Source organism: Lissotriton vulgaris, chromosome 7 (assembly GCF_964263255.1).
Source record: "Lissotriton vulgaris chromosome 7, aLisVul1.2, whole genome shotgun sequence".
Taxonomy (NCBI): domain Eukaryota; kingdom Metazoa; phylum Chordata; class Amphibia; order Caudata; family Salamandridae; genus Lissotriton; species Lissotriton vulgaris.
The window spans coordinates 1,190,324,965-1,190,342,476 of NC_141695.1; the positions used below are offsets into that span (position 1 = coordinate 1,190,324,965).

Consider the following 17,512-nt stretch of genomic DNA (forward strand, 5'->3'; position numbering starts at 1 on the left):
GCAGCTGGGAGTCCTTCCAGCGAGGGGAGCTTGGACAAAGGGTTTCCTGTCCGGGGCGGTGCTAGCACCATCCCAGACAGGGTTTTGTGTATCCTGGGTAGGCAGGGCTTTACAGGAAGGTGACTGCAAGTGGCACCCCGGTGCTCACTACGCATCTGCCGGCTAGAACCAGTTCCAGGGGCACACCAGCCCCTGGCCTGGGGAAAAGTCCGGCATGGGAGAGGGGTGTAACCACCCCCCTTCCTGGTCCAACCCCTATGGCAGGACCTAGTTGCGTACCCACCCCTTTCTTTAGGATAAAGGCAGGAGCGGGCCCCCTTCCAAATTAGATCATCTTTGAATCAAGAAACTACTTTTTACGAAAGGAACTCTCGACTTCTTCTCAAGATTTCTTCCTTGTGGCTAAGGAGTAGTCACCCTGCACCCGCAGGCACCATCTAAGAACTCTGCGGTTTGCTGCACGTCCTTCCTCCGGAATCCGACTGACCAGCTCGACGAGACCCGGCTTCCCTGGCACCTCTGACCTCTACCTACCTCTACAGCTAAGCTGAGAACTGTAGGTGCTACGAGACCTCGAGGAACCGGCCATCATCAGAACTGCACGACTTCTATCCAGCACGACCGCCGAGGGATCCTCTGGTGAGTGCTTTGGGGTCCGAGAAGCCCCGACCCTGAGCAGCTCCAGCACCGAAGTCCAGCCCCCCAGCATCCACGAGATCTGCGTGGGGCCTTCTGCTTTTTTGCTGCTCACCGCGTTGTCTGGCTCCTAGCCCGCTGGCTTGTGACCTTCCCGACGACGACCGACGACATCACCACTGCTAGTCTGATTGCTCCAGACTGGCCCTTGCTCCCTTCCAAAAGAGGAGCAACCCGGACCCTCCTGGTCCACTCCAGACGCCATTTTAGGTCCACCGCGTGGGCTTGAATTTGCCAAGACTTGTTGCCCCAATCCTGGGTCCAGCGACGTCGACCGCATCAACCATCGTGGGACAGCTCGCACCTCCATCCTGGTCGCCGACAACGCCTCCTGGTCCGTGAGACTGCAGAGCCCAGCGTCGCCCACTCACCTGGTCGAGGTGACTTCGCCCGGTGCCATCCTGCTACCCGCACAATCACTAGCTCGTGATTAAGAACTTGGTCCCCTCTGCTTTCAGGTGTCATCCATCTTCGATCCAGGCTTGGATCCATCGAACAATCTTCACTGGTCGCCTGCCAGCAACTTCTTTCTTCAGGCTCCTGGTTCGTCAACGAGGATTCCCGACGTCTTTTCAGACCTATGCATCCGCAGCCCCTGGGCTAGGTAACTTCGGCATTTCGGTGCCCCAGCATAGCCTCCCTATCCAAGGGTCCAGATCCACTGTTGTTTTCGACCTACCTAGTCGGGTTCGCCCGAGAACACTAACTTTGCTTTTACTAGCCTCCATAGACTTTGTCCCGCATCCCGCGTGAGAGTGCACACTCTGCACCCGAGTCCCCTAGGCCTCCTACTAGTAATCTGAAGGTTCAGTAACGTAGTCCTAGCGATTCCAAAGCCTATTAGTCCAGTACTTACCTGCTAGTAATTTCGCATTCCACTTTCATAGTATATGGTTTTTCGTGCCCCTCGGGCATTTGTGTAAATTGTGCAACTTAAAGTATTTTCGTAAGAGTTTTGATGTGTGCTTAGTACCCTGTCCTCATAAAGAGTACAGGGCTGTTGTGATCTAAATAAATACACTGTTTATTTTCATAACACTTGTGTGGTGTCCTTTCACTTGGTGTTCAAGGGGTATATGTGATGGTATAACAGCTGGCTTAACACGCCCTCTAGAGTTTAGCCCGAAGACTGCTCTTGTCCATGCTACTAGGATAGCTGGTCTATCGGTTGACTTACAACCAATCACCATAAGGGTTGTTTGGACTGATGCATATTGATCACTAGAATAGTGAGCACTGCATATCAGGCCAACTTCTCACAGTGGTCAATTGTAGATCGGCCTTGGACGAACCCGTGCTGTCGTTCCGAAACTATTTTGTGAATAATAGGGGCCAACCGTGCTGCCAATATTTTAGAATACATTTTCGAATCTCCATTAATCAAAGTAATTGGGCGATAAGAGCCCATTTCTTTAGGATCTTTGTTTTTTAGGAAAATATACAGCCTTTCTCATTGCAGTAAACACTACGGAAAGTAAGTGAACTGCAAGCTTTAACGATACAGGAACACTACTTAAAAATCCACAAGGATAAAGTACTCCTAAAAACTAACCCACAGCTTTTGCCAAAAGTAGTATCTAAGTATCACTTAAAACATTCTACTGCCAGGTTTCTTCCAGAACCCAAAAACTAAAGCAGAGAGAACCCTCCATACCCTGGATGTAAGGAGAGCTTTACTATATGATTTGCAGAAAATAGAACAAATCAGGAAAACTAAGCAATTGTTTTTCGCTTACGAACATACCAACACCGGTCCAGCTGTCACAAAAGCAACTATTGCACGATGGATAGTACAGGCTATCCAGTTGTGTTATGCCAATGCCAAAAAGGAACTAACAATGCAACCAACCGCTCACCCCACAATAAATAAATAAAGAAAGAAGCAACTCTGGCGTTTATGGTTTATGGCAAAAGTACCCATTGATTCCATTTGCGCAGCAGCAACATTGGTATCACCACACATCTTTACGAAGCATTATTTTTTGGATATACAAATGAATAAGGAAGCTCAAATTAGACAAAGGGTGCTTCAACACCAGTTTGCAAAGCCTGTCTTTCTACACAACCTCCCAGGCACGGGAGAAACAGCTACATAATCTGCTGCACATCATGTGAATCCGGAAAAGGATTCATGCTGCAAAACTAAATGGTAACTTACCAGTAGGTGTAGTTTTGCAGCATGAAGAGTTTTCTGGATTCGCATGCGACCCATTCGGCCTCTCCTTTAAGGAAAGTAAACAGGTGGGGAATAAAGGACTAAATCAGTATTTTCAAAACCATCTCAAGGATTACAAAACATAAGGCAAACAGAGAATCCTAAGACGGCCACAACACACTTCGACCTTCAGGATACCGTCTGACATCAAACAGGGGACGTACCTGGCACCAAATGGTGATCGACAGCGACCAAAACAAGAGACAATTCCGAACCCAACCACTAGATGGCAGAATGATGCACAGCATATGAATCCAGACAATTCTTCAAGCTGTTAAACTACTACTACTGGTAAGTAAACATTTTTTTACCCTGTAAGCATCTGTTCTTGACTTGTAGTGCTGTAGATTCACATGCTCCCACCCTGGAAGCCCTTGGCCATTGTAGTTCCTTTACTTTTTCATATGCTTGGACATTTCTTTACTTACACTTACTTTACTCTCCATTCACACCCACCCGCTGGAAAACAATCTTAACATGCAAGTCGATCCCCATGTGCATTATCACAAAGAGGAGTCTTCACTCTACCTTGTGACTCAAAAGACTTCTTCGAAGAGAAAAAACTTGTACACAGCCAGACGCAACACTAGATGGCAAGAGTATGCAAAGCATGTGAATCTACAGCACTTCATGTCAAGAAGAGATGCTTGCAGGGTAAAGTAGTCTAGAGTAGTTCTTGCAACGAGAATTCTACACCAGTCTGACAAACTGTTGTAAAGGTAAATTCCTTGGAAGTCTTGATAACATAGGAAGATATATAAACTCCTTTACTAAATGTGAGAGGAAATTGTTGGGTAATTAGCGTTGCTTAAAGTGCAAGCATCCCTAATGTCAATTTATTATGATTTTTTTGTGTGTGCAAATTTACCTGTTGTCAGTGTAGTGGAGATGTATGGGGAGCTTTAGGTTGTCATGTAGTGGATCTGGTTTTGGGCCTTTAAGGTTGTCTTCTGTGGAGGGTCTTGGTGCAATCTGGAGCATGTTCCGGCTTTTCTCGTGTAGTGTAGCTCTTGAATACATTTTTCCTTACTTGCGGAGTCAACCTCTACTCTCTTCTGACTGGTCTTTGAAATTTCTTTCCTAGATCCAAATCCAATGTTTGGACAGAAAGATAATTCTGCGGCCCACAGCTTTACAAACCCCCAGGATATCTGGAATAGACTGCGTCGCACACCACCTTCTTTTCCCACTGCACCAGCACAAGTGTGGACCAAACCGGGAGAGGCAGAACGTAGCTTGCACGAGAAGGAGAGGGAGAATGAGAAACGAACAACTCCTGTGATAAAAGATGAGAAGGACAGGTGAGTATCAAGCATTTAGAAGGGTACATCTTATTCCCAGGTACCTCACATTTGTCAAGTTCCTTTCATGTAGGTGAAGTCCAGTGCCAATGGAGCTTGGAGCATATTTTTGCCTAGAACAGTAATTGTTTGAGGCACTGATGTATGTGCAGCCTAACCTCAGACATGCAGGATAGCTTCATTACCTCAGCCCTTGCTCTGCTGAAAGAGAACAGATGTATTTGTATCTATAGTGATGGTCACTGAGGTTTCTCCAGTTTTGGATCTTTCATAGATTCACATATTTAAATTCTCCCCGTTGTCGTAGTGAGTCCCACAATATGCTTCTAAAAGCAGTAGTTAATACTACCATAGACTACAATGCAATGAATAGTCACTGCAATATCCTATCCATTTTCTATTGTAAAAAAGAACCTAACATAACTAGTAGCCAGTCAGGCGACAGCACCCTGTAGAACACTCCCAAGAGAGGCTAGGTTCCTCTGATTTTCTACCGCATGTCGTGTGAAAAGGAGTCTCCCTGAGCTCTGCTCAGTTTCTAATTCCATTTACCAGATTTTTACTCAAAATGTCGGCTTCTTCAAAGAAGGGTCTCTTCAGGTCGGGTGGAACATGCAGTAAGAAGAAGCTGCATGCTGAAGATCCCCATAAGGAATGTATCTACTGTCTCTACCCTCAGCATAAGGTAAAGGACTGAAAAATTCGTAGGCCCTTCTCAACCAAAACCCTTTAAGATAGAGAGGGTAGGTTGTTAATTTGGCTTCAGACTAAAAAATAAATCTGATGTCTCTGGGGATGAGGAGAGCTCTACCGCACAGGCTTCTCAGGAAACATCTAAAAGGAGAGAAAAATCGCATGAATTTCCTGAAGTTTCCAGGAAAAAGGCTTCCAAAAAGTCTCATTATGAAAGTGCAGGCACCTCACTGTAGAAAGCTGGGTTTCTGTTGCAGTAACTCCCCTCCCCCTTTTTTTGCCAGACTACTGATGCACTTTAACTTGATGTGCCCCGAGTCCCAGCCAATCCGGTTCCCAGGGCCTGTGTTCTTTCCCAAAAACTGTACCTTGTACCCCCAATTAGCACCTCTCTGGCCACATGTCAGTCCCTTGTAAAAGGTACAATGGGTACCAAGGGCACTGTGGCCAGGGAAGGCCTCTAAGGGCTGCAGCACTTATTTTGCTACCCTTAGAGGACCTGTACCTTTACACACGCACACTGCCATTACAGGCTGTGTGTTTTGGTGCAGAACAAAGTGAAGAGTCGACGTGGTATACATCCCTGTGTGCCATCCCTACAACCCACTGCCTTGGCATAGGTCCGCCACCCCTCTAACTGGGTGCACTATACCGTTGGTGAGGGTTCAGATGCATGCGCCCTGTACCCCTACAAAGTCTAAGCCATTAGATATTGTAAGAGCAGTACTGACATTAAGAGTATATGATGCTGGGAGTTAGTCATTATAAACTCCACAGCACCATAATAGCTTTACTGAAAACTGGGAAGTTGGTATCAAACTTCTCAGCACATTAAACCCACTCTGATGCCAGTGTGGGATTTGATGAAAAATGCACTAAGAGGGCATCCTAGAGATGCCCCCTGATAAATGATCAGCCTCTGGTGGGTTCCCTGACTGGTGCACACCAGCCTGCCACCACAAGACATGTTTTTGGACCCCTGGGTGGGAGCCTATGCTCCCTGAGCCCAGAAACAAAGCTTTTCCTGAGCGGAGGTGGTCACCCCTCCCCCAGGCCAGGAAGAGTCATCTGTGGCAGGGGAGCTTAAAAGGCCTTGCAGCCTTGGTATAGCGACCCCCAGCCTCTCCTATCAGGAGCAGGCCCCCTTCCTGTCTCCCCTCCTTTTTGGCGGGAAGACGGGTGGGAAAAATTTGCCCGCCTAGGTGTGCCAACCCCACCCCTCAGGTGAAGCCTACTCTTCGGTGCCCGACATCTTGTAGATTGCAGGCACTCCCCAATCAGGATTAGGGATTGTGCTCACTCCCCCATGTGGGGTGAGCACACCAAGGGTGTAGTCACCCTAAGGTCAGCCCATTGGCTACTGAATTCGAGTTCCCTAAAACGCCCCTTAAATACAGTATTTAGGGCAGCCCTGAACCGAGAAGACCTATTCTTGAACCAACGAAAGAAGGCACCCAGCAGAGGAGACTGTAGAGAACAACTGACTTGGCCCCAGCCCTACTGCCCCGTCTGCAGTTTCCAGGGATCCTGCACCAAAATTCACCTTGTCCTGCAGCCAGCGACCTACCGAAGCCTGGGAGGACGGACTCCCTTCAACAAAGACCTGATCTTCTGTGAACAGCCACTCTGTTCAAATGAAACTCCCAAGACAGACTCTGAGCCTGCGAGCACAAAGAAACCTGATGCCTAGAACCACCACTGCACCGTTTGCCTATGCCAGAGTTCGAGTGGCTCACCGTTCCCAGTGGGGTTCCCCAGCGCTCCAGAGTCTGAGTCCAGATTTGGTTGACCCTTCCAGAACTCCCCAACGTAGTCTGCAGCCTCTTCCCGGAGACTAATCACCCCCCGAGCCCCCCCCCCCCCCGCCTGTGGCCTGGTAAGGTGAAATCTGACCTCAAAATACCCCTGCATCCAGCCGCTTTGCGCCCTGGAGAAAAGAACCTCATGTGCATCTACATCCTGTGCCCTCCAACTTACCTGCCCAGCTGTTGGTTCCTCCTGGAAGTCTTCCTGGAACGAGCCTGCAACTAAAAACTAAAAATCCCCATTGAAAACTGCACCCAACGCCAAAACCGCACCCTGCCGTCACTGCGGGTGCACTTTGTGCTAAACCGGATTTCCCTTTGCCCTGAGCCTAACACCAGGAGCTTTGCTCCCATAACCTTGTGGCTAGCTCGTGAGCAGCTAGCAACTGTAGGCCCCCTACCCCCCATTGGATAACATTGGGTCTCAGCACTCTGTACCTAGCCGCCCTAGTGCAGCTGAAGGTGCTTTGAGAGGGCATCCTTGACCCTGGGGGAATCCTTGTTTTAACCCCAGAAACTCAACCCCAAAGACCAAGCCTTCAAGGACAACACTATCAGTTCAAGTCCTTCCATTCGGGGTCACTACTGCACCACAAGTGTTTACAAAGTGCCTAGCAGTAGTCGCAGCACATCTCAGAAGACAACATATCCACGTCTTCCCATTCTTGGACGATTGGCTCATAAAAGCGAAGTCAGTCAAGCAGTGTGGCCTACACCTATCTCAAACAATTCAAACACTGCACAACTTGGGGTTTACAATCAACTACACCAAGTCACATCTTCAGCCCTCATGTACATCAATACCTAGGGGCTACCATAAACACCAATACAGCTCTAGTTTATCCCAGTCCAGCCAGGCTACAGAGCATTCAAGCCTTAGTCACAAAGTTTCAAAACCAACACTCTCTCCCTACCAGAGTGTTCATGCAACTAATAGGCATGATGGCATCTTTCATTTTTATTGTACCATATGCAAGACTGCAAATGCGCCCATTGCAGGAATGCCTAGCACATCAGTGGAATAAGGCTCAAGGACAACTTACAGACCTTGTGTTGGTGGATAGCTGCACACATCGCTCTCTGCAGTGGTGGAACACCAAAAACTTGTCCAAAGGGCGGCCGTTCCTAGAGCCAGTTTCACAGATAGTACTGACAACAGACGCATCCCTGATAGGATGGGGAACACATCTGCTCCACCATACAACTCAAGGAAAATGGACTGCTCAACAAAAAATGTTTCACATCAATCACCTAGAGCTGCTAGTAATATTCCTAGCACTGAAATCCTTCCAAGTACACGTACAGAACAAAGCTGTCTTGATCCGCACAGACATGACAGCCATGTATTACATTCTAAAACAAGGAGGCACACATTCCCTGCTACTGTCCCAGCTCGCTCAGAACGTTTGGAGGTGGACCATTCCACAAAACATATATCTGCTTGCAGAACACCTTCCAGGAGTTCACAATCAGATAGCAGATCTGTTAAGTCGACAAACACAACAGATTCACGAATGGGAACTACATCTGCAAGTTCTTCTACCATTCTTTCACAAGTGGGGTCATCCAGACCTAGATCTGTTTGCCACACACGAAAATGCAAAATGCCCAAACTTCGCCACCAGGTTTCCACACCGGCTGTCCAAGGGCAATGTGATATGGATGAAATGGTCAGGCAGATTTGAGTACGCTTTTCCGCCAATACCACTAATACCACTAGTAGTGCGCAAGCTGAGACAACAGTCTCTAAAACTCATCCTAGTAGTTCCCACGTGGGCACGCCAACCGTGGTTTACCACACTGCTGGAACTCTCTCTAGTTCCACACTGCAGATTGTGTCTGACGCCATCCATGCTAACGCAGAACCATGGAGACATCAGACATCCAGATCCAAGTCAACTGAATCTGGCGATTGCAAACAAAACAGGTGATGGACAGAATGTGGATCAGTGTCACACATTCACCCCAGTCCAAAGATCTGGGCCCAAATGCATCATTTTTTTGCACTCCACACCACCCTGGGTTAGACAATGGCGGATATGGCTCCTGAAGTCTTGAAGGTTGGTTACCTTAACCTACCACCAGACTGTGTGAATATCATTAAAGAAGCCAGAAGACCTACTACTAGAGCTTGCTATGCTGCAAAATGGAAGAGATTTGCCATTTACTGCACTAATAATCAAATTGATACTCAGGATGCTTCCATCCAGAATATCATATGCTACCTTCTCCATCTACAAAGATGTAATCTTGCATATTCATCTATACGTTTACATCTTGCAGCCCTTGCAGCATATTTAGAAAACAGACAACATATGTCGTTATTTAGGATACCTGCAATTAAAGCTTTTATGTAGGGATTAAAGAGAATCATTCCTCTTAGATTACCACCCTCTCCAATGTGGAACCTAAACATTGTCCTCACAAGGCTCATGGGGCCCCCTTTTGAACCTTTACATAAGTGTGAACTGCAATTCCTTACACGGAAAACAGCTTTTCTTATTGCTATTACCTCTCTTAGGAGAGTTAGTGAGATTCAGGTTTTCACTATACAAAAACCATTTTTACAATTGCACCGTGACAAAGTGGTTCTACGGACTAATCCCAAATTCCTTCCTAAAGTAATTACTCCTTTCATCTAAATCAGTAGAGTTGCCAGTGTTTTTTTTTAAACCCAGACTCTGTTTCAGAAAGAGCTCTACACACACTAGATGTAAAAAGAGCTGTTTTCTATTACATTGATAGGACCAAATCCTTTTGTAAAACAAAGCAACTGTTCGTAGCTTTCTCTCCACCACATAAAGGCAACCCCATCTCTAAAGCAGGAATTGCAAGGTGGATTGTAAAATGTATACAAATATGCTATCACAAAGCAAAACTTACGTTTTACAGTTCCTCCTAGAGCGCACTCCACACGCAAACTAGGAGCCTCCATGGCTTTCTTAGGGAACATTACCCTAGAAGACATCTGCAAGGCAGCAACATGGTCTACAAAATTCACCTTCACTAAACACTACTGTTGATGTGCAAGCCAAGCAGCAAGCTGCAGTAGGCCAGGCTGTCCTTAAAACTCTATTTCAAACTACGCCAACAGATACAGGTAACCACCGCTAGGGGAGACACTGCTGTACAATCGATGCACAGTGTGAGATCTGCAGCTCATTTGCCTCGAACGGAAAATGCTACTTATCAGTATGCATCTGTCCTTGGCATGTAGAGCTGCAGTGTATCTGTTCCAGTTCTATCTTAATTAGATACACACACATGGACATCTATTTTTCTATTTCTACTAACTCCATTTCCCATCATGGCGAAAACCAATCTAAGGATGGAGTCGATGCCCATGCGCACTATCGTCCAAGGGAGGAATCGCCTATCTCATGACTACAAAGACTTCTTCCAAGGCGACCACAACATGCAATCATCAGAGCCCAACACCAGGTGGCGATCTAATGCTCTACATGCCAAGAACAGATGCTTACTGGTAAGTAGCATTTTCCTTTGAGACTCTGATCAACAAACCAGACTCGAAACAGGTGTTATAAATTCATCCAAAAGACTAGACACATGACCACCAAAGTGACTTTAAAAAGAAAGAATGATATAGAAGAGGAATATCGCATTCCTTTAAATTTAAGTGTTGTAACTAACCCTTCCCCTCCTTTTCTTCCATCACCTCCTTCTCCTCATTTTCAATTAATTTCACCTGAGCATTCACCACCACATACATCTAACAACCAGGATGATGGGAATGGGAATGTGGATGGGGATGAAGATGATCAGCCAGTACCTATAGACCAGGGGGCGAGTACAACACTAATTCACTCATAGGCAATGATCCGACTTCTACCCTACCAAGCCCTCTCCACCGGACGATAGTGTAGTCTCCATTGAATTACTGGGTAGAGCTGCCAACTACGATGGGGTGCAGCTGCACATAGAATCCCTAGATGAGGACTTCCTCTTTGAAACCCTTAGCAGCATACAAGTCATCACACACACTACCCATGCTCAAAGGGATGATCAGGCATGTAGATGACCTCTTTAATGACCCTGTTGGGGCTCGTATTCTTACCTCTAGAGTAGATCAGAAATACAAGCCAGCACCATCTGACCCAGTGTATGCAAGGAGACCATTACCATTGAACTCCCTGGTTGTGTCCAACGCACGAAAGAGCAAACTCCCAAACTACAGGAGATGCTACACCCCTGGATAAAGAATCCAAGCTTATTGATGCTCCGGGGAAAAGGGTGGCCTCAGGCAGCAAACTTCTGGCGCATCTCTTACACTTGGTCGTTGCTAGCACAATGCGACCGTATGTACTGTAAAGAGATGGAGCAATTGATCTAATTTCTGCCCCAAGAACATAGATCTAAAGCGCAAGACCTAGTGAGTGAGGAACAACTTATTTCAAACAATGCAATCAAGTGCTCCCTAGATGCTTCAGACACTGCTGCTAGAGATATGAACACCAGCATCCTTTTAAGGAGACACGCCTGGCTCTGCATATCTGGGTTCAAACCTCCATATTATACTCCCCCTTTGATAAGTAACCTCTCTTTGGCCCAGTGGTAGATTCTTCTCCGGAAAAGATGAAGAAAGACACTGAAGTGGCCAAATCCATGGCAGCCCTTAGTTAACACAAGCCCGCGTGTTCCTGTTGGCGCTCTTTCTGCTGCGGAGGCTCCAACATACCTCCTCGAAGACCACCTCAACCTACAAGGGCATTAACCAACCCTCTACCTCTAAGGGTTACTTCAAAGGGGTTTACAGAGGCAACAACGGCAAAGGCAGGGGTAGAGGTTCAAACACACGTGTCTTTCCCTCCAATACAAAACTGACTTGCCTACATTTCCCTCTAACCACTCATCACCTGTCTGGAAGACTTTCAGATTTCCTACCGATCTGGTAGTCCATATCAACAGACAAGTGGATACTACAAAATACTGGTGGAGTGTGATTCCTAAAAGCAGCAACATCAGTTGTTCAGGCCCTCAGTACAGCAGCCTACATAACCATGCCATGTTTTCTTACTTTTTACCTTTGAAACTTTATGAAAGATTTTCTGATGGATACATCAGCCAGTGGATTCCTCACCTTGTGACTATCCCCTGCACCAGCAGCATTCGGAAACTTTTGTAGCTCTCCACGCCGATGAGGACGCAGACGTCAGAGGCACGGCTTCGCTTGCTGACGTCAGTGGATCCATAAGAGAGCCTCGTCGGCGTGATGACGTCAGTTCCCTTTTTTCCGCGCCGTCGACTAACGGTTTTTTGGGACTCTCCGTAGTTTGCTACTTTGTGTTTTCTAGATTGTATTCTATTCTCTTGTTTTCTCTTTTCGGAGAAGTCATCGAGAAAATCTGGAAAAGAGGCCGGAGGAGATTGAGGTCCAGATCGAGGTTGAGGTCGGACTCTAAGTCGACGTCGGGTCATGCTTCAAAATCCAAGAAGCATAAAAAGAAGAGGCATGGCTCTCGGCGCCGTTCGGAAAAGGAGGAAGCCCAGTCGTCGTCATCGAAAGCCCGTCGACATCGTGAGGACTATGTATCTACTCCTCCTTCTCCAGAGAAAGCAACGTCTCCTGTGGCTTTGCCTGCGCAATCACCGGCGCCGATTCCTTCTCGATCTCCGGAGCATTCTCCGGCTCTGGTAGAATAGGTACCAGTACCTGAAGGGTCATTGACTCCAGTGGATCCACCATCGGTGCCGGCAGGCCCGAGTCCAGTGATGCCTATGCCTGACCGTATTCCAGGCGAGTACCTTCCATTTCCTGGTCCGGGGCAAGACCCATCGCATTATCTCAATGCCATGTATGGTGTCTTTGTGAGGGCAATGTACCCCTCTAGTGCACCTTCGGGTCCCATGGGATTCAATTTGGGAGTTCCTCAAGCATATGCACCAGCTCCCTTTATGCCTTTTCTTCTTGTGGCTTCGTCCTGGCATTTCATGGCGCCGAGGAAGTAGACACCGATTCCACCTTCTCCAGCGCCGTCAGCTCGACCTCGAATGTGCCCCTGGATCCAAGTTCGACGCCGGTTCCGAATCCGTTGGATCTATGTACGACTCAGTTGGCCCTGAAGATAAGGTCTAGAAGGGATGCACAAAGATTGATGGAGGAGCAACAATATCGGGAGGATGAGATAGAGGAAGGTGAACTTCAGGAGTCGGAAAACTTTTTTGAAGATTTAAGAGTGGCAAATGGTTTGGAATTATCAACCGATTGGCAACTCTCTCCTCCTTCAGAGGTTCCTTCTAAAGATGTGGTTCCTTACCACACTGTGATTCGTAAGGCTTCTGATATTTTGGATTTACAACTCCCGACAACGGAATTTAAATCCAACATTATGACAGAGGTACTTCATTCTCCTTCTGCAGTAATTGAACCTTTACTTCCGTTCAATGAAGCTATCACTGAGCCAATTATGGAAGTTTGGCAAAAACCCTTTTTGGCTCCGCAGTCTCAGGGTCAGTTGCCAGAAGATATGACGGCTCCAGGAGATCCAGAATTTTTATCCTCTCATCCTGCACCTGAGAGATTAGTTATTCAAGCTGCCTGCTCAAAGAAATCGGCTGGAGCTTTTCCACAGACTCCAGGTGACAGTCTAAGAGGCTTGATCAGACTGCTAAAAAGGTGTTTTCATCAGCTTCTATGGCTCTTAAGTCCACCAATGCCACTTGCCTTTTGGCCAGATACATCCATGCCTTGATGGATTCTGCTAAACAACTGGCCCCAAAGTTATCGGAGGAGGACAGAAAGAACTTTGAAGAGGTCTTGTCTGACACTCGGGCGGCTGCAAAACAAGTGATCCAGAGTGGCCGTGATACAGCGACTCTGTAGCTAGGATAATGGGTTTGTTCGAGGCATGTGGGCTGCTGAATTCATACATGTGCATAGATCGCCGCCTAGTGTTGGGTTTGGATGATTGCACATTGTTGTCCTGGAAGAGTCTTTGAAGTATCACGAGATAGGTGGCTCCTCCCTCGGACTACAGTGCGCATGGGCATCCTCTCCACCCCCAGATTGTTTTTCTCCGCCATTGGTTTCGGATGTCTTTTCCTACTCTCCAAGTTCGGAATCAAGAACACTTCTTAAAATGCCAAAAGGCCTTCGGATACCGTCGGTATTGTTAAGCGCTCGGTGCCGATACACTTTTTACAACTCTGTTGCACTCCAGTCGTCGAATCGGGCCGTGAGGCCTTCTCGACACCACGTGGACCGACAGTCGATGGAACGAAGTCCGTTCAAGTACTGCCCTCAGTGCAACTCGAAGTTCCCGCACACAGACAAGCATTCGGGGTGCAACAAATACCTATCTCCGGATCACAACCAAGATAGTTGCCTCGCCTGTGCCCAGTTCAGATCTAAAAAGACTATTCGGAATCGACGGGCGGCGAGGCAAGAAATGCAACGGTCGGCGCCGGAGCCAGAAAACCTCTTCGGGGACGAAGAAGATCTAGCGAGCGCCATAGACTCAGACCGAGACGACGGACAATACTCGGAGCCAGACACCGAATGTTACCCCAATGAGGGAGAACTAATTGTCGCTCTCGAAGACTATGATCAGGACATCGTAGCAGTTGAAGACGACTCCGATGACGGCGAAGGGCGAACCGTGAGTACACCGCCCCATATAGACAATACACCTCTATCAGAGACTCTGGTCAAAGCATCGCCAGGAGGCCTTAGCCAAGACCAACAACCTCGTTCTACAGCCCCGCCATATCGCCCGGCTAAGAACATATCGAAAGAGCCCTCTGAGATACGTCACACAACATCGGTTCCATCGAGACCGAAACTTGTCGACAATACGGTCTTCGGACCGAATTACGTCGAACCGAAGGCCACGGTACCTTCAAACCAAAAACCGTCGCGCCGACATCGAAGACAAAAGCAGTCGAGTCGAGCTCAAAGTCAAAGGCCGTCAAGTCAACCTCGAAGCCAAAACACGTCGATTCAACACAAAAACAAAAACACGTCGAATCGACCCCCAAAAGGCATGTCGAATCGAGCAAATCAGCCTCAAGTATCGGCAAAGGGAACAAACCAGTCAACGACAGTACAAGGCCTACGCCCAAAACTAGCGTCGAACCGAAACAGAAACCGAAGGTGGACGAAAAGAAATCGGTCGAGCCAAAGACCATCGACCCGAAAAAGGGCATAGACCCGAAACAGCAGGCTTCAAATCAACAAAAAGAGACTATCGAACCGACAACACCGCTCAGTCCGAAAAAAGTTGTGAAGCCACCAAAGGACGTTCAACCAACAAAACCTGTTGAAAAACAACCAAGAGCGATACAACCACCTAAAACGGTCGAAATACCAAAAACCATCGACCCGAAAAAACAAGAAAGCAAAGGTTGGAACATCAAAACCAACAACTGTGGAAGAGGAGCTTCTTCACACAGATCCCTCCACAGACAACCAGTCAAAAATCTACATTGATCCAAAAACTGGCAAAGTGACTGTCTATACTAAAAAGAAAAGGTCTCTAACAGCTGAAGACTCTTACAGGATCCCCCTAAAGAAAGAGACTGTGCTACCTCTCCTATCCTCTTTGAACCTATCACTCCTGCTATGCCTACTACTCCTTATACCCCAAACTCACCAATACGCTCTGACTACAACCCTGATGAAGATCAGGACGCAGATGTAAGTTTTGGTTATCCACAAAACCCAAATACAGAGCCAGACACACAGCCATGGGGTACAGGAAGGGAAACAGAAAATAAAGGGATTCTGCCCATTACAGACCCTACAGTATACCCTACTAAGCCATCACCCACAGAGGATACAGTTGCATTTAATTCTCTGTTAGATAGAGCAGCAACCTACCACAATGTAGAGATGCACTCTGATGCTATTGAGGAAGACTTCCTCTTTGATACACTTACAACAACGGAAAGACACGTTAAAACACTCCCAATGCTAAAAGGGGTGTTAAAACACGCAGGTGATATTTTTAAGGACACTGCTAGAGCCCGGGTTATAAACTTTGAATTGAGAAAAAATACAGAGCTGCACCTATAGATCCTACATACATCAAAGGACAGCTACCCTTAGATTCCTTAGTGGTGTCAAACGCACGTAAGCGTGCAAACTCACAAACTACTGGTGAGGCTGCACCTCCAGACAAGGAATCTAAAATATTTGAGGCATCAGGCTAAAGACTGGCGGCTCAGGCAGCAAACTCCTGGAGAATAGCCAATACACAGGCCTTGCTGGCCAGATATGATAGGGCGCACTACGACAGTTTGGAAGAAATTCTCCAACACTTGCCTGATCCCTACAAACAGCAGGCTGATGAACTCATACAAGAGGGAAAGCTCATCACCAATGCAACCATTAAGTGTGCACTAGACGCGGCAGATACAGCTGCCAGATCCATTAATACCAGCGTGCTAATAAGGCGACACGCATGGCTTCGTATATCAGGCTTCAAGAATGAAGTCCAGTCGACAATTCTTAATCAGCCAATTAACCCAGACTTTTTATTTGGTCCAGCTGTTGATTCCATTCTGGACAAAATGAAAAAGGATGCAGAAACAGCAAAATCTATGGGAGCACTTCAGTCCCAACAACACTGTGGCTCCAATTATAGAGGAGGAGCGCGAGGAACATCACAGCAATCCTCAAACTACAAAACTAACACACAATTCACATATAACCAGAACACCAGCAGGGGTGGTTATAGAGGAAACGATACCAAAGGCAAAGGTCGTGGAGGCAATACAAATAGATCCTCCACTAACACAAAGCAGTGACTTCTTGATACTCTCCCCAGACCACATAACATCAGTCGGGGGAAGAATACAACAATTTCAACAAGTCTGGTTAAATATCACCACAGACAAGTGGGTCAGGCAAATTATCCAACATGGCTATTGCCTAGAGCTCACCTCAACTCCACCCAACATTCCACTCGTCCACCGTCCTATGTCACAAGAACATATAACGTTACTTCAGCAAGAGGTCATCAGTATGCTGCAAAAGGGGTCCATAGAACCAGTCCCACTGCAACATTAGGGGACAGAAGATCCTTCTCCTACCTGGCAGCCAAGACCTGGAACTCCCTCCCCACCCACCTTCGGCGAACCCAAGACCATCTTTCCTTCAGAAAGCAGCTCAAGGCCTGGTTGTTCGAGCAGTAACACACCCCCTCCCCCACCGCCTTGAGACCCTCCCGGGTGAGTAGCGCGCTTTATAAATGCCGTGATTGATTGATTGAAGAGTATACTCCCTATACTTCCTAATTCCAAAGAAGGACGGGTCTCAGACCAATATTGGACCTCAGGCCCCTCAATCTCTACATTCTGTCAGAGCATTTTCACATGCTCACTCTTCAGCAAGTCTTACCATTGCTTCGACAGGGAGACTTCCTCGCAACTTTGGACCTCAAAGATGCATACTTTCATGTACGAATACACCCTGCTCACAGAAAGTATTTGAGGTTCTCCATTCAAGGGCAACACTACCAATTCAAGGTCCTGCCATTTGGGGTGACAACAGCTCCAAGAGTGTTCACCAAATGTCTAGCTACAGTAGCAGCACATCTCGGAAGGCAACACATACACTTGTACCCTTATCTGGACGACTGGCTAATACACGCGCCAACAGCCCAGCAATGTGCCGACAACATGTCAAAGACCATACACCTACTGCACAGTTTAGGATTCTCACTAAACTACCCAAAGTCACACCTACAACCCTCCCACGTCCAACAGTACCTGGGAGCGACAATAGATTCACTGTCAGCAAAAGCATATCCCAACACCGCACGGGTCCAGGGTATGCAGACGCT

At 47.3% G+C, this 17,512-nt stretch overlaps 1 protein-coding gene across 2 annotated transcripts in view; it reads left to right on the forward strand.

The window, feature by feature from the left end:
* Positions 1–17,512, forward strand: part of FBRS (fibrosin) — a 457,478-nt gene that overhangs the window by 429,262 nt on the left and 10,704 nt on the right. For both annotated transcript variants that reach the window (XM_086931672.1, XM_086931671.1), the window contains exon 18: positions 3,996–4,212. In XM_086931672.1, the coding sequence (XP_086787798.1) occupies positions 3,996–4,212 (217 nt within the window). The remainder of the gene's footprint in view (positions 1–3,995; positions 4,213–17,512) is intronic.